Source organism: Saimiri boliviensis, chromosome 3 (genome assembly GCF_048565385.1).
Source record: "Saimiri boliviensis isolate mSaiBol1 chromosome 3, mSaiBol1.pri, whole genome shotgun sequence".
Lineage (NCBI taxonomy): Eukaryota > Metazoa > Chordata > Mammalia > Primates > Cebidae > Saimiri > Saimiri boliviensis.
The window spans coordinates 147,376,630-147,401,831 of NC_133451.1; the positions used below are offsets into that span (position 1 = coordinate 147,376,630).

Genomic DNA, 25,202 nt, shown 5'->3' on the forward strand with positions numbered 1-25,202 from the left:
TGTGGTCCCAAACCCTAATATTATAGGGGCTGCTGGGTCTTACCAAAGTCTAAGTTATTTTGATAAGGAGAAGAAGCCACCATCAATGACACCTACAACTTTTAAAAAACTTAGGTTTTATAAGAAGTTACTGTCAGGACTCTTTGTTCATTGGGAAAGTTTGCACTGACAAAACTCAAGCCCTAAAATTCCACTTTCTGAGACCTCGACTGAAAGGTATCTAGTCTTGTGTTTTTAGGAAGGTCGACCATTACATGATTCAATTAAAAAATAAATGACTATGATATCATGTTGAGATATAGCCTCAATTCAAAATAAATCACCAAAGTCAGTGTAGTAATATAAAAATGATTCTTTTTTTTTTTTTTGCCCAACTAGCACAAGTGGCATGTCCTACATCTTTTGCTAAATATGTGCACCTTGAAGTAAGGCCTGTTCTATAAATCTGGATAGTCCCAGTAATACATATCAGTGGGGATTCTCCCAGGAAGCACCAGAGACAAACAAGTGAATTGTTTAAGAGACTGGGAGATTTAGCATGAGCAAAGGGTCTGAACAGATATTTCTCCAAAAAAGGAAAATGAATACTCAATAATTATATAAAGGATATTCAATATTATTAGCCGTCAGAAGACTGCAAATCAAAACCTCAATGAGATAACACTGCATATCTATTTAAAAACAGATAATAAATGTTGGCAAGGACATGGAAAATTAGGATCCTCATATATTGCCGATGGGAATGTAAAACGGTGCAGTCACTTTGGAAAACAGTCTGGTAGTTTCTCAAAAGGTTAAACATAGAGTTGTCATATAACCCAGTAATTATGGACAGAGATATGTGCTCAAGAAATAAAAATATAGGTCCATGCAAAACTTTGTAAACAGATTTCTATGCATTATTCATAATAGTCAAAAAGTATACATGATTGAACTGTTCATCAATTAATAGGTAAATAAAATGTGGTATAGCTATAAAATGTTATTCAGCAATTAACAGAAATAAAATACTGATACATGCTACAACATAGATGAAACTTAAAAGCATTATGCTATGTGAAAGAAGCCAGTTTCAAAACAACCACACATTTTATGATTTCATTTATATGAAATGTCACAGTAGTCAAATATATGTAGATAGAAAGTAGACGAGTGGTTGCTTAGGGTTGGGGTTGGGATGGAAAGACAATTGTTAAACACTATGAAGTTTCTATTTTGGGTGATGTAAATATTCTAAAATTGATAGTGGTGATGGGTGCACAACTCTGAATTTTTGGTGATGGGTGCTATTTTGGGTGATGGGTGCACTAAATAGATGCCATCTATTTTGGGTGATGGGTGCACTAAAAATCTTTGAATTTCAATTTTTTTTTTATTTTTCCTGATTCCCACATTTCAATCTACAGCTAGTCAAATTTAGTCAGCCCCCAAAGGAGCTAAGGCTGTGCAGTCCACAGTGGTCAGCCTTCTGGTCCACAGAGGAGGTGGAGAAGAAGTAGAGTAGATCTGGAGAAACAGGCAGAGCCCGTGCAGCACAGCTGCCCTTCTGCAGAGCACACTACTTGTGGCTTTCCCTCTTTTCCTCCCTAGCTGCCTGGAGGAAACCTGCTCACCTCTCAAGACTCAAATCAAGAATCACCATTTTGAAAGCTTTCAAACCACTCTGTCAGGAAAAATGGATAATTTCTTTTAATGCATCTACTGATTTGTAGGTCTGTGTTACCATGTAGCATGGGACTGTAACAGATAGTCCTACATTCCTGTGTTAGCTATGCCACTTAATAGATGTGTGACTTTGACCAACTCAATCTTTCAAAGTGTAAATTTCTTCATCTGTACAATGAGGATAATAGCCTCACTTCAAAATGCCATTGTGATGATTCATTACGATGATCCGTATAAAGACTCAATACTTGTCTTGCATACAGTAACCCACTCACTGGTAGTTGTTTTGGAGGTGATGACCCAGTGTTGGTTGTTTGAGGGTGATGAGCCAGTGTTAGGACTGTGTCACCCTTGGTGACGTTAGGACTGTGTAGCCCTTGGTGATGTAACTGAATCACTACTCTTTATATTCCTACTATTTAATATTACCTAGGCATGTCCTAGGCATTGATTAAATATTTAAGGAAATGAATACATAAATAAATAATGTTACTCTTTGTATTGGCCATAGAAATATTTCATCTCCTAATGACCCTGAAGTGACTGTGATCTAAAACTTGAAGTACTACTGTTATTCCACTGCTCCACGCCCATTCATCCAATCCTGACACATTTTTTACATTGCTTGACTCCACATCCTCCTCTCTATCCTCTTTTCTGGCCACGGCATCAGTAAATCTTCTAAGTAGCCTTCCAGTTTGTTTCTTCACTCCTCTCCAATTCATTTTCCATGCTAAACTAAATAATCTTTCAAAGCTAGTCTGATAGAATCACTTCTCTCTTGCTTCAACTCTTCAATATTTCTGCATGGACATCCAGGTAAACTGAACCTCCTTAGCCCTGCATTCAATGTCTTCCAGTATATGGTCCTGCCTGATTTTAAAAATAATTTGCACAACTCTTTTGTGCTCCAATCCCCTGAAATTACCTGACAGTTCACCCTCGCTATGAACATTGTCTTAGTGTTTGCATGTGTTGTCTTCTCCTTGGAGTTCTCTTTTATCTGACTCCCTCCCACCACATCCTGGGTGCCTTTTTCTGCTATCCCTGCTAACTCCTGTACTTGCTTCAACATTGAACTCCTGTTGTATCCTTCAGGAGCTTTTATTTTAAAAAAGCATTTTACAGGCTAATTTGTACATCCTACTTTGTGCTTTCTGCTTTAGTTATACTGGCCTAGTTTCTGTTAACAAAAATTATGGACACTTTTCCACCTTAGGGGCTTCACCTTATCTCACTGATCTCTTGGGAAATATTGTTCAACTTTTTCATCTTGTTCCAGTTTTTACTCAACTCTCCTCAACAAAGCCTTACCAGACACCCCATTTAATACTGCAATCTGATTTCCACCCACTGTGTCCCATATCCCTGCTCCTTCTAACATTTATTGTTTTTTTGTTTGTTTGTTTGTTTTTCCCTATGGGGAAGGGATTTTTGTTTGATTTAGTTACCAATTGTATTAATCCATTCTCACACTACTGTTAAGAACTACCCGAGTCTGGGTGATTTATGAAGAAAAGAGATTTAATTGATTCACAGTTCCTCAGGCTGTACAGGAAGCATGGCTGGAAGGCCTTGGGAAACAGAATAATGGCAGAGTAGCGAAGGGGAAGCAAGCACATCTTCAATGGTAGCAGGAGAAAGAAAGCAAAGGGGAAGTGCCACAAACTTTCAAACAACCAGATCTCATGAAATCTCCATTGTGTGAACAGCAAGGGGGAACTCTGCCCCCCATGATTCAGTCACCTCCCACCAGGCCCCTCCTTCAACACACGGGGATTACAATTTAATATAAGATTTGGGTGGGGACACAGAGCCAAATCGTATCACTGATATATCTCAAGTGTCTTAGAACACTGCATGGCAAACAGCAGAAATTCTAAAATTCTTTTTTGAGTGAATGAAGCTTACAAAATAGTAATATAATTTGAGCCTTGCATAACTTTATTTTAAAATTGTGTTAACTTTATTTCTCTTGCAAAAACATGCTTTTGGTTTTTGAGAACCAGGACTGTGCCTTATTTCCCCAGGCATCTCTAATATGTAACTTAGTAATTGGCACATAGTAGCTGTACTAGATCTATGCGTGTGTACAAAATTTGGCCCAGAAATTGGTACCTTAGAACAATGACCCATTTTTATTAGTCATCAGTTCTTGGGTCAACTGGGTGGTTTTTCTGTTTTCTGCTGGGTATGCATTTTTTTGTGTCTAGTCAGCTGTAGGTTGAGTAGCACTTTGCTGATCTTGGCTAGGCTTTCATTACATCTCTGGGACCAGGGTGGGGACAGCTGGGTCACTGGCATCACCCTCATTGTCTCTCATCTTTTAGCAGGCTAGAGGGAGCTTGTCACAGAGTGGAAGTACACAGGCATGTTGAAGCCTAGGCTCAACGCTAGTGCAATTTTCCTGTTGCCACCACATTCAATTGTTCAGGCAATTGCCAGGATCATCCCAGTTTCAAGTGCAGGAAAAATAATCTTCATTTCCTCATGGGAGTTGCTATAAAGCCACATGACATGGAGCCCTGGTACAGAGAAGGGAAAAATGGCAGCACTTTTCCAAATGATTTATCACATTAGGCAAACAAAAACTGTTTGTCATAGGAAATAATAATAATCATAGCTGATGTTCTTGCAGCCTTATTTTGTTCTAAGTCCTATGTTAAGTGCATAGGACTTGTATTAGTTTATTGCAATCTCTAAAAATCTCTCTGAGTAGGTATTACTATTACTATTATCTCCATATTTCAAGTGGGAAAACCAGGCTTAGAGAGGTTAAGAAATAGAGGCATACTAAACATATATGGCAACTAATGAATAGCAGATTTTTCTACTGGGGTTATTGGAGAAGTCAGATAAGTCTTATAGACAACAGCAAGAAGAATCCCAAAAGTCTAGGTGAACATTCAGTTTAAAATTCTTAGACCTGAAACTAGGTAGAGCAATGTTTTCCAAATGTGTCTAATCATAAAGTTGCCCGAGGGACACAAGTTAAAAATACAGAAGCCTAGGCTATATCCCACACCAACCAAAATAGAAGCTCTAGGGAAAGTTTCGGTAATCTGTAGTTTTAACTAGCACTTAGGTGACTCTTAGTGATGAGCAAATTTTAGGACCACTGATCTAGAGCACTTTAATCCTAAATGACACCAGACTCTCAGGAGAAAATAAGAGTATTTCAACCCTGATTCCCCTACTGTATACAAAGAACAAATACATGAGTTCCTGGTGCTTCAGCCAACATTCTTCCCAGGTCAGAATCCACCATTTTATTTATGTATATGTGCACACACATGCACACACACACACACACACAAATATATATCTGTCTACACACATACACACATGCACGCAAATACATCTACACACATACACATACACACACACACATACACACACACACACACACACACACACACAAATATATCTATCTACATACATACAAATACATTCCCACCCTCCACCCTGCAACAATGTGAGACTGTTTCTGATGCTTGACTCCAACACAGCATAGGACACTTACTTAGGAACAGTAGTATGAGCCAACATTCACATTACCATAATCAGGCTGCCAGGGTAAAGTCAGAGCTACTGAACCATATAATGCATTAACTGGGTGGAAAATAAGAAAGTCTGCCAGGGTTCAGATTTAACAAAAATTAAAGATATGGAAATTCTGGCTAAAATCTTTCTTTAGTCTCCACAAAAAGAGGTCTGCTCTTTGTGGAGTTTAAGAGCCTTGCTTAATGATGAGATGAGCATATACTGCTGGCAAAGGCTGAAGGAAGCTGGTGTACATTATGACCTCCTTTGCTAGACTGTTCAGCACTAGTCCGTGCCAATCCTTTCGATTATTTGTGTTTAGCAACTACTGATTTCTCCAATTTTTATTTTTCTCTGTATGAGGCAGAATGCCCGAGCCAATTAAACCCACAGAGTGAGTGGTTCCCAACAGGATGTCTGTGGGTGCTCTGTGGATGGGTACCTTTGACTTTCTAGGCTTGTCACTCTTTGTCATAGGATGATACTTACCTTTTGTATGGCAACAGACCCTATAGTTTAAAGCAGAGAGCAGCACTGACATTAAGGAGAAGGAGAAAATTGAATTAATTTTTCTGAGGATGAGAAAGGTTAAGCAAAAATCTCTTTCAGTTCTCTGATCCAGATGATCGCTTAATTCTATTTGATATGTTTGCTTTTTACAATCATATTCTAGCTAAAAAGCAGCACCTTTTTATTGCATTAATCACAATTCTTATTTTAATTACTTTTGTCATTTTCTTTGTGTTCAGGGGGTTCACTGAATTATTCATTTTCTAAAATACATATTAGCACAACTTATTTTAAAGCTATTTATTTTCTAATATCAATAAGACTATAAATTTCTCTCAAAGGACCACTGGAGCCCACATTGACCATATCCCTTAGGTTTTATTTTGTAAGCTTTTCTTATCCTTTATCCTTTATTGTTCTATAATTCTAGAAATTATTTATTTATCTTTTTCCTTCATGATACCATTAATTCTTCAACAGGGCTTTGTTTCAAATTTGCAAATATACAGAAAATATTTTAAATCTTAAAAAAAATTACTTCAGACAGTTGTATTGTCATTAGATATCAAGGTTATATAGCATCTATGGTACTTTTGAAATGTGTTAAGTCTTTACTTCCTTTATGATAAAATATCATAATTTATCTTTCATATATGCTTGAGAAAAATATACATTCTTTGATTATTGGCTGTAAAATTCTACATTTATGCATTAGTTTAAATTTGTTAATTGTGTTCAGATTAGCATTTTTTAAAAATTATTTTGTATGCTTGACGTATCAATTGTGGTATGTTAAAATCCATGATGGTGGATTTATCAGTTTCTCCCTGTGAGGTGTCTCATGCCTGTAATCCTAAGACTTTTGGAGGCCAATGTGGGCACATCACTTGAAGTCAGCAGATCAAGACCAGCCTGGCCAACATAGCTAAACCCCATCTCTACTAAAAATTCAAAAATTAGCCAGGAATTGTGGTGCGTACCTGTAATTCCAGACACTCGGGAGGCTGAGGCAGGAGAATCACTTGAATCTGGGAGGTGGAGGTTGCAGTGAGCTGAGTTGCACCCACTGTACTCTAGTCTGGGTGACAGAGTGAGACACTGTCTCTGAAAAATAAATAAATAAAAGTAAATAAATTAAGTGCATTTTAAAATTAGGTGCATAGATGTTTAAAATTGTTACATCTTAGTTTGTTGAAACTTTTTCATGAAATAATGATATTTCATCTTTAATAAGTATTATAACTGCTTGATGGATTCTTCCTGCCTGATGCACAGAAAGAATAAAATAATTCACTGAGACCATGGCATTGCAGTAATGAAAGAATTTAATAGACACAAGCCCAGTCACATGAATGATGTAGTTATCACTCAATTAGTCTCCCCAAAGAGCCAGAGATTAGGGTTTTTGAAGAACAGTTTTGTGGGCAAAGGATGAGGAATTGAGTGCTGCCCACTGATTGGGGATGTCATCATAAGGGTTTGAAAAATGGTACTCATGTGCTAAATCTATCTGTGGGTGGGGGACCACAGAGGTGGTTAAATCATGAGTCATAGTTCCACGTGCAGTTCCCAGAGGACAAACATCTGCAAAATCCTCTCCAACAACCAATCTTAGATTCTATGTTAATGATAGTAGCTATAGAACCATCTGAGGAAGTTACAAATTGTATGACCTCTGGGAAAACGGCTTGTTACCATTTAACTATGCTTACATTTTAGCAGCATTGGTGCCTCTCTCATAATTCTAATCTTGTGGACTTTAATTAGTTTTACAAAGGTAGTTTAGTTTTGGGAAGGGTAGTCATCATCCTTCCTTTAAGGTTAAACTATAAACTAAATTCATCCTAAGATTAGCTTGTCCTATGGTCAGGAAGGATCAAGCTTAGAGGTTACAAGCAAGATGCAGTCAACTATGTCAGATAACTCTTACTGCCATAATTTTACAAAGATGGCTTCTGTACTTTAATATGTTCACACCCATTTTATCAGATATTAAATTAGTCCTATAATCTTTCTTTTGGCATTTGTCTATGTCTTTTTATTTACCTTAAATCTCATACTTTGTATGTTCTGATGCTTTGTCTTTATTATTTCATTTCTTTATCCATTCTGTAAATATATTGTTCAATCCATTTACATTTATTGTAATTGGTGATTAATTTGTATCGGTTTGTGTCATGTTGATTTTTTTTGTTTTGTTTTAGCTGTTTTCTACTATTTCGAAATTTATTTCTTTCTAACTTATAGTTTTTTTAAATGGTAAAAATTTTAGCAAATTCTCACATAGTTCGATTCATATGCACCACCTTCCTCTCTTCTTCATCAGGCTGAGATTCTATAATCTTTAATTTCTTGGTTATTATAATTTTATTGCCTCTTTTTCTCTGATTAGAAAAAAATTTTAAGTGACATAATTTAACAAGTTTTGATTTTTGTTTTTCATATATATCTTATAATATTATCTGGATTTTTTAAAACCTATGTACTTTTTCTAAAACTGTTTTCACAATAGATTTTAGTCTGGCAAATGTCTGTAGCATTGAAAGTCTGAGAATATTTCATCACTTCCCTGCATTTGAATGACAATTGTCATTTTCATGTGTATAGTTAGGGCTTTTTGAGTGAAAAAAAAACAGATACCCAGGTTAAAGGGGAAAGACTACTGCACATACAGACAGCCCGCCCTATGGAAAAAATACAGGGATAAGGAATATAAGACCCCAAAGCATGCTGATATGGTTTAGATTTATGCCCCTAATCAAATCTCATCTTGAATTATAATCCCAGCATGTCTGGGGAGGGGCCTGGTGGGAGGTGATTGAACCATTGTGGGGCAGACTTCCATCTGCTGTTCTTATGATAGTGAGTGAGTTCTCATGAGACATGATGGTTTAAATGTGTTTGGCTTTCTTTGTCCTCCCTCTCTTCTGCTGCCATGTAAAACATGCCTTTCTTTCCTTTTGTCTTCCTCCGTGATCATAAGTTTCCTGTCTCTCCAGTCATGCAGAAATGTGAGTCAACTAAACCTCTTTTTTAAATAAATTATCCAGTTTTATGTAGTTCTTTACAGCAATTTGAAAACAGACAAATACAGAGAATTACCCAGTCTTAGGTAGTTCTTTACAGCAATTTGAAAACAGACAAATACAGAAAATTGCTACCAGGAGTGGGACACTTCTATGAAGATATCTGAAACTGTGGAAATGACTTTGGAACTGGGTAATAGGCAGAAGTTGGAATGGTTTAGAAGTCTTGGAAGAAGATAGGAAGATGTGGGAAAGTTTAAAACTTTCTAGAGATTTGAAAATAGTTTTGACAAAAATGCTAATGGTGATATGAGCAATGAAATCCAGGCTGAGATGGTCTCAGATGGAGACAACAAACTTATTGGGAAATAGAGTAAGGCCACTTTTACTTTGCTTTAGTAAAGAGACTGGTGACCCTGTCATAGAGAACTGTGGAACACTGACCTTCAGAAAAATGATTTAGGGCATCTGGTGGAAGAAATTTCTAAGCAGCAAAGTGTTAAAAAGTCACCTGGATGCTTCTAACTACACATAGTTATATGTGTTCACAAAGAGATAATCTAAAATTGGAACTATGTTTAAAAGGGAAGCAGAGAAGGAAAGTTTGGAAAATTCATTTGATAGAAAAGAGAAACTCATTTACTGGGGAGGAATTCAAACCAATGTTTGTAGAAATTTGGATAAATAAAGAGGAGCTGAGTGTTAATTCTTAAGACAGTGGGGAAAATGTCTCCAAGGCATTTCAGAGATCTTCATGACAACTCCTCCCATCAGAGACCTGGAAGCACAGAAGAGAAAAATGGTTTTGTGGACTGGGCACAGGGCATTGCTGCTCTGTGTAGCCTTAGGACATGGTACCCTGTGTCCCAGACATTTCAGCTTCAGCTCCATCCCTGGCTAAAAGGGGTCAAGGTATAGCTCAGGCCATTGCTTCAAAGGATGCAAGCCCCAAGCCTCAGCATCTTCCAAGTGGTGTTGGGCCTGGAGGTGCACAGAAGGCAAGAATTTTGGAGCCTCACACTAGATTTTAGAGGGTGTATGAAAATGCCTGGCTGTCCAGGCAGATGTCTGATGCAGAGGCAGAGCATTCATGGTGAATCTCCACTAGAGTACTGCAGTGGGGAAATCTGGCATTGGAGACTGCACACAGAGTCCCCCGCTGAAACACTGCCTGGTGGAGCTCTGAGAAGAGGCTTACCGTACTCCAGACCACAGAATGGTAGATCCACTGACAGTTTACACCATGAGCCGGGGAAAGCAGAAGGCACTCAATGACAGCCTGTGAAAGCAACTTGGAGGCTATATCGTGCAGAGCCACAGGGGCAGAGCTGTCTAAGGCCTTTGGACCCACCCCTTGCATCAGTGTGACCTGGATGTAAGACATAGAGTCAAAGGAGATAATTTTAGAGTTTTAAGATTTAATGAATGCCCCACTGGGTTTCACATTTGCATGGCACCTGTGGCCCCTTTGTTTTGGCCAATTTCTTCCTTGGAATTGGAGGATTTACCCAGTGTCTGTACCCTCATTGTATCCTGGAAATAACTCGCTTGATTTTAATTTTACAGGCTCATAGAGGGAAGGAATTTGCCTTATCTCAGATGAGAATTTGGACTTGGACTTTTGAATTAGTGTTAGAATGTGTTAAGACTGAGGGACTGTTGGGAAGGTGTGATTGTGTTTTGAAATGTGAGAAGGACATGAGATTTGGAAGGGGCCAGGGGTGAAATAATATGGTCTGGCTCTGTATCCCCACCCAAATCTCATCTTGAACTGTAATTTCCATGTGTCAGTGAAGGGGTCTCATAGGAAATAATTGAATCATGGAGATGGATTTCCCCCTTTCTGTGCTAGTGGCAGTGAGTAAGTTCTCATAAGATCTTGTTGTTTGAAAGTGTGTGGCACTTTCTGCCTCAATTTTTTTCTCCTGCAGCCATGTAAGACACACCTTGCTTCCCCATCACCTTCTACTATAATTTCATGTTTTCTGAGGCCTCTAAGACATGTGGAACTGCAAATCAATTAAGCCTTTTTTCTTTATAAATTACCCCATCTGATGTAGTTGTTTTTTTTTTTTTTTTTTTTTTTTTTTTTTTTTTTTTTTTTAATAGCACTGTGAAAATGGGCTAGAATACACGCCAATGTAAAAACCCTATTTCAAAAGATTAAACTGTACACTTGATTTCTCAAGTTGCCTGCTTGGCCCTCTTCCAACTGTACTTTACTTCCTTTCATTCCTGCTCTAAAGCCATTTAATCAACGTTCATTCCTATTCTAAAACTTACCTAAGTCTCTCACACTGCCTTATGCCCCTTGGTTGACTTTTTTTTTTTTTTTTTTTTTTTTCTGCAGAGGGAAAAATTGAGATTGCTACAGATCTATACAGATGTACCAGAGATAACAAATGGGTATGTGCTTTTCCTTAACGCTCTTCTTTGACCTATTACAAATTGTTCAGTCTGAGACCTTTCATATTTTTTAAAATTCTTTGAATTTTGTCTATTTTAGTTATTTTATTTTTCATAATATAGCTTGATTTATATATAAAAAAACTTTCGTATCTTTTTCATATTCCTAATATTTTTTTTAAATAAAGGTTTTTTTATTTTATTTATTTATTTTTTTAAAGATGGGGTTTCACCATGTTGGTCAGGCTGGTCTTGAACTCCTGACCTCAGGTGATACGCCCACTTTGGCCTCCAACGTGCTTGGATTACAGGCGTGAGCCACCACGCCAGGCCTAAATAAAGGTTTTATTGGTCAGTCTGGGTGAGTAACAAACTGACATCCCCCCAGTTCACTATTCCACATATCGAAGTCCCTGAGGTGGCAAGAGGAGAAGCTAAACTTATTGATGGTGAGCAATGGGTGGGAGGTGGAAAGGGCTTGAAGGCCTCTGAGGGTTAACAAGGCTACCGGGACCAGAACCAACGTCCTAGGAATAAGTCCAGGATGGAGAAGGCATCATCCAGGGCTGGAGGTCTTGGTGATTCTGGATCACCCCTAGGACTGCTATCTGCTTCATGTCGGGTTACTGTGGTCTCTGTCCGGCCCTCACTGTCCACCACCGTCCTGCGCTCCTCCACTACCCCATCTGGCTTAGTGATCTTGGTCACAGAGATGCTCTTGAAATAGGATTTGGGCTGGGGCTGCAGAACTGAGCCAAGACCCTCCTGGGCAACCTGGGCATCAAGATCATTGTCCTCTCTGGTTCTAGGATGGGGGTCTACAGGCCATATGTCATCAAACCTATGAAATGGTCTCTGGGAGCCCCAGTATAGTGTTGGTTTGAGGGATTCACTTCTTGCATCACTCTCCAAGACCTCACCAAAGATCCTGGGCTGGTGACTATCTGGATACTTAAGCATTGAGTCTCGAAGTGTTTGTCCCTCCCGCAGTCTCTCACCAGGTGTCTCTGACTCAGGTCCGGGAAGTTCAGGAAGATGAGAAGGCAAGGTCCTTTTCATATGTTAATTTGGCTAATTTTATATTCTTGGGCCTTTTGTCCTAGTACTTGCACTCTAATAGAACCTTTAATACAGCATGTTTAATTTCTTTTGAAATATTTGAACTCGTCAAAGTCTTATTATTTTATTCTGTAAGCTCATATCCTATGAGAAGACTGGCGACATTGTCAGGGAGTGGATGCGGAAGGAAAGCTGTCTCCAGTCCACGGAGCCCCAATCAACTCCTGGAATGAAGGAGCAGGATGAGCTCTGGGGAAGAGAGCCCCAGAGACCAAAAGATAAACAGAACAATTAAAACACTCCTAATTCTCCTAAATATTTCTGTTTTTGTAGAAGTTTATTAGGAGAGCTTCTTTAAATTATAATTTACCAGTCCTTGGAGAATTTGAATAGGGAGATATTGGAAATATGTGCTTGAAACTAATTTTTTAAAATCTCATCTTCATAGCAACTTCTTACCAGGCATGAATTTACTTCTAATAGTAACTGGACTAGAGTTTTGAGTCGCAGCTGGTGCAAAGGTCGGCCACTGTTTGTCTTGAGGCAATGTCATGGGAGAAGCAAAAGCAGAACTTTAAACAGTTCCTTTATAAATTGTCTTCCATGGCCTCACCTGGCAATTTCCTTCTTCAGGGAAAAGCTGCATCCCAGCACAAGGGTTCAAAATAATGCCTGTCACTCCAAGAGTTTTTAAATTATTTTCTGCATTTCTTTGTTTTTTTTTTTTTTGTTTCTCTACTTTAGGTGTTCAATGACTGAGCTCGGGAACGAAAGCCACCTATCTCTATGGTTTGACATTTTTTTTTTTTTGTAGGAACCTTAACCTATGATGGCATCTGCCAACTAAAATGATGATCGAGGCATAACTCTTAATCACTGAGGTTTATTAAACCTGCTTATGGTACAATTGGGAAGAAAAAAAAAAACAAGCCACAGATACATATGTGGTTGTTTCTCCAAAGAGTTTTTCAAAAAATTTGATATTTATGTCTTACCTTAAAGTTGGAGGAGGGAAGGAATGCAGGCCAGGTGGTTAGGCAAATATTTATATTCTGTGAGACTTAACTAGTGCCCAATAAATCTACATTTTACGTAAGAAAAAGTGACTGTATGAAAACCAGAAAGAAGTAAAGGAAGAATCAATTATGCAGATACCTCTGGGTAGCTGGGGGAAATGAATCTGGACTTTATTCTCTACCTGAGAAGATCAACTTGTAATGACAGTATCAGTGCAGAATTTTAGGAGATAAACTTAACTCCTAAAGGTTATAATTGGCATGTCATGGTTTATGAAAAGTCAGCAAAACATTTACTTATGAAAGATCTGTGGAGGCAGTCCTTCAGCAGATGCCAGAGGCCTTTTACCTCTCAATAGAGATCTGGCTGAGACATAGTATTAGTAACAGATATTTATTTGGAAAAGGGTTCTTCAAGACTTAGCCTCCTTTCCTTTCACATAGAGGTTTGGGGCTTCCTGGGAGTGTTTTATTTTCCTTTGCACATCTTAATACGCAATATTGCTCCAAGATTTTTTAAGATACTGCTTTTTTTTTTTTTAATTGAAGATTTATGGCAACCCTGCATCAAGCAAGTCTATAAGCACCTATTTCCTAAGAGTAAGTGCTTACTTCTTGCCTCTGTCACATTTTAGTAATTCTTACAATATTTTTAACTTTTTCATTCGCATTTTATCTGTCATGGTGATCTGTAATCCATGATTTTTGATGTTACTATTGTAATTGTTTTGAGGTACCACAAATTGAATCCATATAATATAGTAAACTTAATCAATAAATGTGTGCGTTCTGACTTCCCCACCAATCAGCCATTCCCTCAGTTCTCTCCCTCTCCTTGGACCTGCCTATTTCCTGAGACACAATGATATTGAAATTAAGCCAGTAAATAACACTGCAAAGACATCTATGTTCAAGTGAAAGAAAAAGTATCATTTCTTTCATTTTAAGTTAGCTGGAAATGATCAAGCTCATTGAAGAAGGCATGTTGAAAACCAAGACAGGGTGAAAGCTAAACCTCTTGCACCAAATGTTTTCTCAGCATTATTGTGTCATTTTACATTCTGTGATGTGTGAGTGATCTAGTTTCTCCATGTCATCACAAGCACTTGGTACTGTCCCTGCTTGCTATTTAAGTTATTCTGTTAGGTGTTTAGTGATATTTCAGTTTTTAATGAGATATCATTGGTCTGAATTTGCATTTTACTAGTGGTTAACAAACTTAAGCAGCTTTCCAAGAGCTAAGTTCCCATCTATTTTTCCTTGGTGAAATATCTCATCATGATTTTTGCCCATTTTTAACTTAATTATTTGATTTTTCATAGTTAAATCATGATATGTATATATAGGTTTACAGTATCTAGGTACTAGTTCTTTGTCAGCTATGTAATTGTCCGACATTTTCACTCAGTCTATGGCTTGTATTTTCATCTCCTTAAAAAGATTTTTTTACAGAGCAAAGTTTTCTAATTTTGGTAAGTATAATTTATCACTTTTTAATTTTACATATCTTACTTTTGATGTCTAAAACCTCTTTGCCTCAGCCTAGATCCCAATTCCTCCATGTTTTTAAAAAGGGTTTTATTGTTACATTTAAATCTTTTATCCACTTGAGTTAATATCTGTACAAGGTGTGAAACTTAGATGAATGAATATATTTTTGCCTATGTATGTCAAATTACTCCAGTACCACTTGCTAATTTGTTGAATCACTTTTGCCCTTTTGTCAAAATCATTTGTGTTACTGCTGGCTACAGTAAAAGATACAGTGTGATACTGATAAACAATAAACACACAGGTCAGTGGAACAGAGTAGAAAGCACAGAAATAGACCCATACATATGTTGTCAACTGACCTTCAACAAATGGTAAAAGGAAGTTCAATGGAGAAAGGACTGTCTTTTCAGCAAATGGTGTTGAAAAACGTGGACATCCACCTGTAGGAAAAAACAGAATCTAGACATGGATCTTGTACCTTTCCCAAAATTAACACACAAAAATACATAGACCTATATGTAAAATGCAAAACAATAAATTCTTAGGAAATAGCATAAGAGAAAATATAGGTGATCTTGAGTTTTGAGTTGACTTTTTAGGTGTAGTAGCAAAGGTACCATCCATAAAAGTAAAACACCGATATGTTAAACATAGTTAAAATTGTAAACTTTTGCCCTGCATTTTTCTCCCAAGCTGGTGGATTAAAGGCTTTTATTGTGCCTCATTCACTTAGAAGTAGAAAAACAGTGTGTAAAAATTTACACTTTGAGCTTTTATTCAAGAAAGAATATGAGAATTCCCCCAAGGGGAAGAGAAGGTTTATAAGCAGGCCGTATGATGGCATCTGGCATAAAAGTGAGTGAAGTCTCAGTATGTGAAAGAGGCAGAGTCACCCTCTATTATTCACTTTTCTATTATAATCTAGGAAAACCAGGCCATCATTTTTCCCAATCCCTGGAGCTAACTTGCTGAAAGACTGGGAGACACAGAGAGGAAATGACACCAGGTATGCAGATATTTTAATTGAGAAGAGGACACCATTTTTGATCCAGGCTCATAAAGTCAATCATTCTTGAGTAATTAGTGGCAGCAGCTGCCACAGGCATTTTAGTCTCTGTCTGCACTTACTCTAGAACAGGAGATGGGACCCCACAGCCAGAACTGAGGGGGAAATGTGGAGCATGCCCTGTCAGTAAGTGATGGAATTGGAATATTTCCCGTCATGGGACTGAAGCAGGAGAGATGCGTAAGCCACAGTTTCTCCTGGATGAAAAAACCTGCAGCCAAGGACAGCTTTGCGACCCAGTTCCATTCTATGTGTGTCGTTACTGGGTGCCCCAGCCTGCTGCCCTGGTCAGTCAGGGAACTGTGTCCCATTAATTCTGAGTGGAAAGAAGGTGGATCCCACTCCTGTTCATCTGGGGGATGTGGGCAATGCTTCTCTACCTGTTACCCAAAAGGGGTCTCAATCCAGACCCCAAGAGGATTCTAGGATCTCATGTAAGAAAAAATTTGGCGTGAGTCCACATAGTAGATTGAAAGCAAAGTAAACAAAAGGATGGCTGCTCCATAAGCAGAGCAGCCCTAAGGACTGCTGGTTGACTATTTTTATGGTTATTTCTGGATCATATGCTAATCAAGGGGTGAACTATTCATAAATTTTTCAGAAAAAGGGCAAGGATTATCCAGAACCGAGGATTCATCTCCTTTCTAGACTCCCTAGGGTAACTTTTGGATATTGATTGCCATGACACTTATGTCATATCACTGGTGGGAATATTTTTAATGTGCTAATGGATTATAGTTAGCATATAATGAGCAGTGAGGACAACCACAAGTCACTTTCATAACTATCTTGATTTTGGTGGGTTTTAGCCAGCTTCTTAACTGAATTCTGCTTTATCAGCAGGGTCCTTATAACCTGTACCTTGTAACACCAGTCTTTCTGACCTTCTATCTCATTCTGTGACTAAAAATATCCAAACTCCTGGGAATGCAGCCCGGAATATCTCAGCTTTATTTTAACCAGCCCCTATTCAAGATGGAGTCACTCTGGTTCAAATTCTTCTGACATTTCTTTGCAAAGAACTTACTGCAGAAGCACCCCCTCTGCACCATGCCTGGGAATATTTCCGGACACTAGGCACACCTACTCACCTGGAATAGGGGCCTGAGCTTACCCTCCCTTGCTGTGCAAAAATGTTGCAGCAGCAGCAGTTAGCCCACTCCACAACTGTTATTCTGCTTTTCACTGAGGGGCATATTTCTGGTTATTTAACCTTCCTACTCAGATTAGGAGTCTGAGGTGCCCCACACTTCCTGTGCAGAGATATTGGGAGATGAGCACCCTCTCTGCTCCATGTCTGGGCATAATTCCAGGCATCCAGCACTTCCTCACACTGAGTTTAGGAGTCTGAGCAACTCCCCCTTTTTGTGAAAGTATCTTGGTGTGGTGGTGCCCTCTTTGCTCCACTCCAGGGCATATTTTCAGGCATTTGGTGCAACTTCTTGTTTGGATTAGGAGCCTAAGCTTCCCCTCCCATCAGATGCAGACATCTTGATGCAGTGTCACCCCTTGTGTTCCATGCCTGGACAAATCTCCAGGCATCTGAGACACCCATTTTTCTAGATTAAGAGTAAAGGACACCCTCTTGTCCTGGGCAGAGAATTTGGGGCAATGGAGGTTTCTTCCCTCTACACCCATCCCCGTATCTTGGTCCATGGTGGTTGCCTCCTGAATTTCCCCAAAGCTAGTGCTTATGCCTGACATTGAGGGACATATAGGTGGGCCTGTCCAGCTTGGGCTTGTACAGCTTGCTCCACTCCAGGACTGAGCAGGGAGCTCAGACCACTGTACATTCTACATAATAGCCCATTGCCTGAGGCAACAGAAATCATCTCATAGCAAACAAAGATCAAGCTGTATCCATCTCAGAAGATAAACACTGGTAAATGAGACAAGCTTCCTGATATCTCTGCAATGCTGATATCACAGGACATAATGAGCCTGCTTATATACCCAGTACATTGTTACCACACCCAGCATCTGAGAAAGTCACTATACAAAGGTCATATATAATCAAGGAACTCATACAGAGCCTTTGCCACTGGGTGGCTGGCAAAATGGTCAGATAAGAACAACTCCGATCTGCAGCTCCAAGAAGATCAACACAGAAGGCAGGTGATTTCTGCATTTCCAACTAAGGTATGTGGCTCATCTCATTGGGACTGGTTAGACGGTGGGTACAGCCCATGGAGGGCGAGCAGAAGCAGGGTGAAGAATTGCCTCACCTGGGAAGTGCAAGAGGTTGGGGAACACCCTCCCCTAGCCAAGGGAATCATGAGACTATGCCATGAGGGATGGTGCATTTCAGCCCAGATGCTATGTTTTTCCCATAGTCTTTGCAACCTCCAGACTGGGAGACTCCCTTGGGTGCCTAAACCACCAGGGCCCTGAGGTTCAAGTACAAAATTGGGTGGCCATTTGGGAAGACACCCAGCTAGCTGAAGGAGTTTTTTAATACCTCAGTCGCTCCTGGAATGCCAGCAAGACAGAACCGTTCACTGCCATGGAAAGGGAGCTGAAGCAAGGGAGACAAGTGGTCTAGCTCAGTGGATCCCATCCCTACAGAGCCCAGAAAGTTATGATCCACTGGCTTGAAATTCTCACTGCCAGCACAGCAGTCTAAAGTCAACCTGGGAAGCTCAGGCTTGGTTGGGGGAGGAGCATCTGCCATTACTGAGGCTTGAGTAGGTGGTTTTCCTGTCACAGTATAAACAAAGCTGCCAGGAAATTCAGACTGGACAGAGCCCATGACAGCTAGGCAAAGTCACTGTAGACAGAAAGCCCCTCTAAATTCCTCCTGTCTGAGAAGGGCATCTTTGAAAGAAAGGCAGCAGCACCCATCAGGGGCTTGTAGATAAAACTCTCATCTCCCTGGGACCCAGCACCTGGGGAAAGAGACACCTGTGGGCTCGGCTTCAGCAGACTTAAACATTTCTGCCTGCTGGCTCTAAAGAGAGCAGCAGATCTCCCAGCACAGCACTCAAGCTCTGCTAAGGGACAGAATGCCTCCTCAAGTGGGTCCCTGACCCCTGTGCCTCCTGATAAGGAGACACCTCCTAGCAGGGGTTGACAGACACCTCATACAGGAGAGCTCTGGCTGGCATCTGGAGGGTGTTCCTCTGGGAGAAAGCTTCCAGAGGAAGAAACAGGCAGCAATTTTTGCTATTCTGTAGCCTTCAGTGATGATACCCAGGCAAACAGGGCCTGTGGAGCGGACCTCCAGAAAACTCCAACAGAACTGCAGCAGAGGAACCTGACTGTTAGAAGGAAAACTAACAAAGAGGAATAACATCGACATCAACAACAAGATCATCCACACAAAAACCCCATCCAAAAGTCACCAAATTCGGAGACCAAAGGTAGATAAATCCATGAAGATGAAGAAAAACGAGTGAAAAAGCTGAAGTTTTCAAAAACCAGAATGCTCCTTCTCCTCCAAAGGATCACAACATCTTGCCAGCAAGGTAACAAAACTGGATGAAGAATGGGTTTGACAAATTGACAAAGGTAGGGTAAAGAAGGTGGGTAGTGACAAACTCCTCTGAACTAAAGGAGCATGTTCTAACCCAGTGCAAGGAAGCTAAGAACCTTGAAAAAGGCCGGGCGTGGTGGCTCAAGCCTGTAATCCCAGCACTTTGGGAGGCCAAGGCGGGTGGATCATGAGGTCAACAGATCGAGACCATCCTGGTCAACATGGTGAAACCCCGTCTCTACTAAAAATACTAAAAATTAGTTGGGCGTGGTGGCACGTGCCTGTAATCCCAGCTACTCAGGAGGCTGAGGCAGGAGAATTGCCTGAACCCAGGAGGCGGAGGTTGCGGTGAGCCAAGATCGCGCCATTGCACTCCAGCCTGGGTAACAAGAGCGAAACTCTGTCTCAAAAAAAAAAAAAAAAAAAAAAGAACCTTGAAAAAAATTGTTAGAGGAATTGTTAACTGAAATAACCAGTTTAGAGAAGAACATAGATGACCTGATGAAGCTGAAAAACACAGCATGGGAACTTTGTGAAGCATATACAAGTATCAATAGCCAAATTGATCAAGCAGAAGAAAAGCTATTATATATTGGAGATCAACTTAATAAAATACAGTGTGAAGACAAGGTTAGAGAAAAAAAGAATAAAAACAAATGAACAAAGCCTCCAAGAAATTTGGAATTGTGTAAAAAGACATTTGATTGGTGTACCTGAAAGTGACAAGGAGAATGGAACCAAGTTGGAAAACACTCTTCAGGATATTATCCAGGAGAACTTCCCCAACCTGGCAAGACAGGCCAACATTCAAATTCAGAAAATACTGAGAACACCACAAAGATACTCCTCAAGAAAAGCAACCCCAAGACACATAATCAACAGATTTGCCAGGGTTGAAATTAAGGAAAAAATGTTAAGAGGACCCAGAGAGGAAGGTCTGGTTACCCACAAAGGGAAGCCTATGAGACTAACAGTGGATCTGTCTGCAGAAACCCTACAAGTCCGAAGAGAGTGGGGGCCAATATTCAACATTCTTAAAGAAAAGTATTTTAAACTCAGAATTTCATATCCAGCCAAACTAAGCTTTATAAGCAAAGGAGAAATAAAATTCTTTACAGACAAGCAACTGCTGAGAGATTTCATCACCATCAGGCCTGCCTTACAAGAGTTCCTAAAGAAAGCACTAAATATGGAAAGGAACAACCATTACCAGCCACTATAAAAACATATCAAATGGTAAAGACCATTGACATTATGAAGAAACTGCGTCAACTAATGAGCAAAATAACCAGCTAGTATCATAAGGACAGGATCAAATAAACACATGAAAATGTTAATATTACATGTAAGCAGGCTAAATGCCCCAATTAAAGACACAGACTGGCAAATTGAATGAAGATTCAAGACCTATTGGTGTGTTGTATTCAGGAGACCCATCTCACGTGCAAAGACACACATAGGCTCAAAATAAAAGGATAGAGGAATATTTACTAAGCAATTGGAAAGCAACAAAATAGCAGGGGTTGCAATCCTAGTCTCTGATAAAACAGATTTTAAACCAAGAAAGACTCAAAAAGACAAAGAAGGGCAACATAATGGTAAAGGGATTAATGCAAAAAGAAGAGCTAACTATCCTAAATATATATGTAACCTAATACAGAAGCATCCAGATTCATAAAGCAAGTTCTTAGAGACCTACAAAGAGACTTAGATTCCCACACAATAATCGTGGGAGACTTTAACACCCCATTGTCAATATTAGACAGATTAATGAGACAGAAAATTGACAAGGATATTCAGGACTTGACCTTAGCTCTGGATCAAGCGAATCTATTCACTCCAAATCAACACAATATACATTCTTCTCAGTATCACATCACACTTATTCTAAAACTGACCACGTAATTGGAACTAAAACATTCCTCAGCAAATGCAAAAGAACAGAGATCATAGCAAACAGTTTCTCAGATCACAGTACAGTCAAATTGGAATTTAGGATTAAGAAACTGACTCAAAACTGCGAGACTGCATGGAAACTGAACAATCTGCTCCTGGATGACTACTGGATTAATAACAAAATTTAGGCAGAAATAAATAAGTTTTTTGAAACCAGTAAGAACAAAGCCACAATATACCAGAATCCCTAAGACATAGCTAATGCAGTATTTAGAGGGAAATTTACCACACTAAATATCCACAGAAGAAAGCAAGAAAGATCTAAAATCGACAGCCTAATATCACAATTAAAAGCACTAGAGAGGCCAGAGCAAACAAGTTCAAAAGTAGCAAAAGACAAAAGATAACTAAGATCAGAGCAGAACTGAAGGAGATAGAGACACAAGAACACTTCAAAAAACCAATGAATCCAGGAGATGGTTTTTTTAGAAAAAATTCACAAAATAGATAGACTGTTAGCCAAACTAATAAAGAACAAAAGAGAGAAGAATCAAATAGACACAATAAAAATGTTACAGGGGTTATCATCACTGATCCCAGAGAAATACAAACTACCATTAGAGAATACTATGAACACCTTTATGCAAATAAACTAGAAAATCTAGAAGAAATGGATAAATTCCCCAACACATACACCCTCCCAAGACTAACCCAGGAAGAAGTCAAATCCATGAATAGACCAATAATAAGTTCTAACATTGAGGCAGTAATTAATGCCTACCAACCAAAAAAAGCACAGGACCAGATGGATTCACAGCAGAATTCTGAGAGGCACAAAGAGGAGCTGGTACCATTTATTATAAAACTATTCCAAACAATAGAAAAAGAGAGACTCCTACCTAACTCCTTTTATGAGGCCAACATGATCCTGATACCAAAACCTGGCAAAGACACAACAAACAAAGAAATTTTCAGGCCAATACCCTGGATAAACATTAATGAGAAAATACTCAATAAAATACTGGCAAACAAAATCTAGCAGCACATCATAAAGTTTATTCTCCGTGATCAAGTTGACTTCATCCCTGGGAGGCAAGACTGGTTCAACATACACAAATGTATAAACAGAATTCATCACATAAACAGAACCAAAGACAAAAACTACATGATTAACTCAATAGATGCAGAGAAGGCCTTCGACAAAATTCAACAGCCCTTCACGCTAAAAACTCTCAACAAACTAGGCATTGACAAAATGTATCTCAAAATAATAAGAGCTATTTTTGACAAACCCACAACCAATATCATACTGAATGGGCAAAAATCGGAAGCATTCCCTTTGAAACTTGGCACAAGACAAGGATGCCCTTTCTCATCACTCCTATTCAATATAGTATGGAAAGTTCTGGCCAAGGCAATTATGGAAGAGAAAGAAATAAAAAGTATTCAAATAGGAAGACATGAAGTCAAATTGTCTCCATTTGCAGATGACATGATTGTATATTTAGAAAACCCATCCTCTCAGCCCAAAACCTCCTTAAGCTCATAAGCAACTTCAGCAAAGCCTCAGGATACAAAATCAATGTGTCAAAATCACAAGCATTCCTATACACCAATTTCAGACAAACAGAGAGCCAAATTATGAATGAATTCCCATTCACAAATGCTACAGAGAGAATAAAATACCTAGGAATACAACTTAAAAGAAATGTGAAGGATCTCTTCAAGGAAAACTACAAACCACTGCTCAAGAAAATAAGAGCAGACATAAATACTTGGAAAAACATTCTATGCTCATGAATACAAAGAATCAATATTCTAAAATTGGCCATACTGCCCAAAGTAATTTATAGATTCAATGCTATCCCCATCAAGCTGCCATTGACTTTCTTCACAGAATTAAAAAAAAAAAAAAAAAAAAAAAAACTATTTTAAATTTTATTTGAAACCAAAAAAGAGCCTGCAAAACCAAGACAATCCTAAGCAAAAAGAACAAACCTGAGGCATCACACTACCTGACTTCAAACTATACTACAAGTCTACAGAAACCAAAATATCATGGTACTGGTACCAAAATAGATATATAGACCAATGGAACAGAACAGAGGCCTCAGAAATAACACTACACATCTGCAACCATCTGATCTTTGACAAACCTGACAAAAACAAGCAATGGGGAAAAATGTTTCTATTTAATAAATGGTGCTAAGAAAACTGAGTAGCCACATGCAGAAAACAGAAACTGGACCCCTTCCTTTCACATTATACAGAAATGAACTAAAAATGGATTAAAGATTTAAATGTAAGACCTAAAACCATATAGACCCTAGAAGAAAACCTAAGCGACATTATTCAGGACATAGAAATCAGCAAAGACTTCATAAGTAAAACATCAAAAGCAAAGGTAACCAAAGCCAAAATAGACAAATGAAATCTAATCATACTAAAGAGCTTCTGTTTGGTGAAAACAAAAATAATAAAAAAAACCTATTATCAGAGTGAACAGGCAACCTACAGAATGGGAGTGGTGTTTGTTTTTTTTTTTTTGTTTTTTTGTTTTTTTTTTTTTTTTGCAATCTATCCATCTGACAAAGGGCTAATGTCCAGAATCTACAAAAAACTTAAACAAATTCACAAGCAAAAAACAAACAATCCCGTCAAAGAGTGGGCAAAGTGTATGAACAGATATTTCTCAAAAGAAGACATTTGCATGACCAACAAACATATGAATAAAAGCTCATCATCACTGGTCATTAGAGAAATGCAAATCAAAATCACAATGAGATGCCATCTCACATCACTTAGAATGGCAATTATTAAAATGTCAGGAAACAACAGATACTGGAGAGAATGTGGAGAAATAGGAACACTTCTACACTGCTGGTGGGAGTATAAATTAGTTCGACCATTGTGGAAGACAGTATGCCAATTCCTCAAGGATCTATAACCAAAAATACCATTTGACCCAGCAATCTCATTACTGGGTATATACTCAAATAATTATAAATCATTCTACTATAAAGACAAATGCACATGTATGTTTACTGCAGTACTGCTCACAATAGGAAAGATGTGGAACCAACAAAAATGCCCATCAATGATTGACTGGATTAAGAAAATGTGGTATATATACACAATGGAATACTCTGCAGCCATAAAGTGTGCTGATTTGTGTCCTTAGTAGGGCATGAATGAATCTGGAAACCATCATTCTCAGCAAACTGACACAAGAACAGAAAATCAAACACCCCATGTTCTCACTCATAGGCGGGTGTTGAACAATGAGAACACATGGACACAGGAAGGGAAGCATCACACACTTGGATTTGTCGGGGGGACATAGGAGAGGGACAGTGGGCGTGGGGAGTTGGGGAGGGATAACATGGCGAGAAATGCCAGATATAGGTGAGGGGGAGGAAGGCAGCAAACCACACTCCCACGTATGTACATATGAAACAATCTTGCATGTTCTTCACATGTACCTCAAAACCTAAAATGCAATAAAAATTACATACTGTATATAAAACAAAAACAAACAAGAACAAGAAAAAACAGATGACCACCAAGAATTCTGTATCCTGCTTTACTAATCTTCATTAATTAAGGAGAAATAAAGTCTTTTTAACATAAGCAAACACTAAGAATTTGTTACCACTAGATCCGAAGGAGTTCTAAACATGGAAACAAAAGGATGATTCTTATTATCACAAAAGCACTTGAAAATATAAAACTCACAGTTCATATAAGAACAATTATATAATTGAGACTGCAAAGCAACTGAGTAATAACTAACATTATGGCAGGAGCAAAACTTAATGTACCAATACTAACTGTAAATATAAATGGACTAAATGTTCAACTTAAAAAATATAAGCCAGCAGAATAGATAACAAAACATGATCCAATTGTATACTGCATAGAAGAAACCTACCTAAATGGTAGACATTTACATACTCCAGATAAAGGTGAGTAAATAGATAAGATATTGAATGCAAATGAAAATCTAGAGTGAGCAGTAATAGCTATGTACCTATCAGATAAAGCAGATT

The 25,202-nt window shown here is 38.7% G+C and overlaps 1 protein-coding gene across 1 annotated transcript; it reads right to left on the reverse strand.

Annotated features, from left to right (window-relative positions):
• Window positions 1-11,322: 11,322 nt before the first annotated feature.
• Window positions 11,323-12,209, reverse strand: LOC101036853 (HCLS1-associated protein X-1). The gene has a single exon (XM_003928060.4). The coding sequence runs from the start codon at window positions 12,207-12,209 to the stop codon at window positions 11,655-11,657; it is 555 nt and encodes a 184-aa protein (XP_003928109.3). The 3' UTR covers window positions 11,323-11,654.
• Between the last annotated feature and the right edge of the window lie 12,993 nt (window positions 12,210-25,202).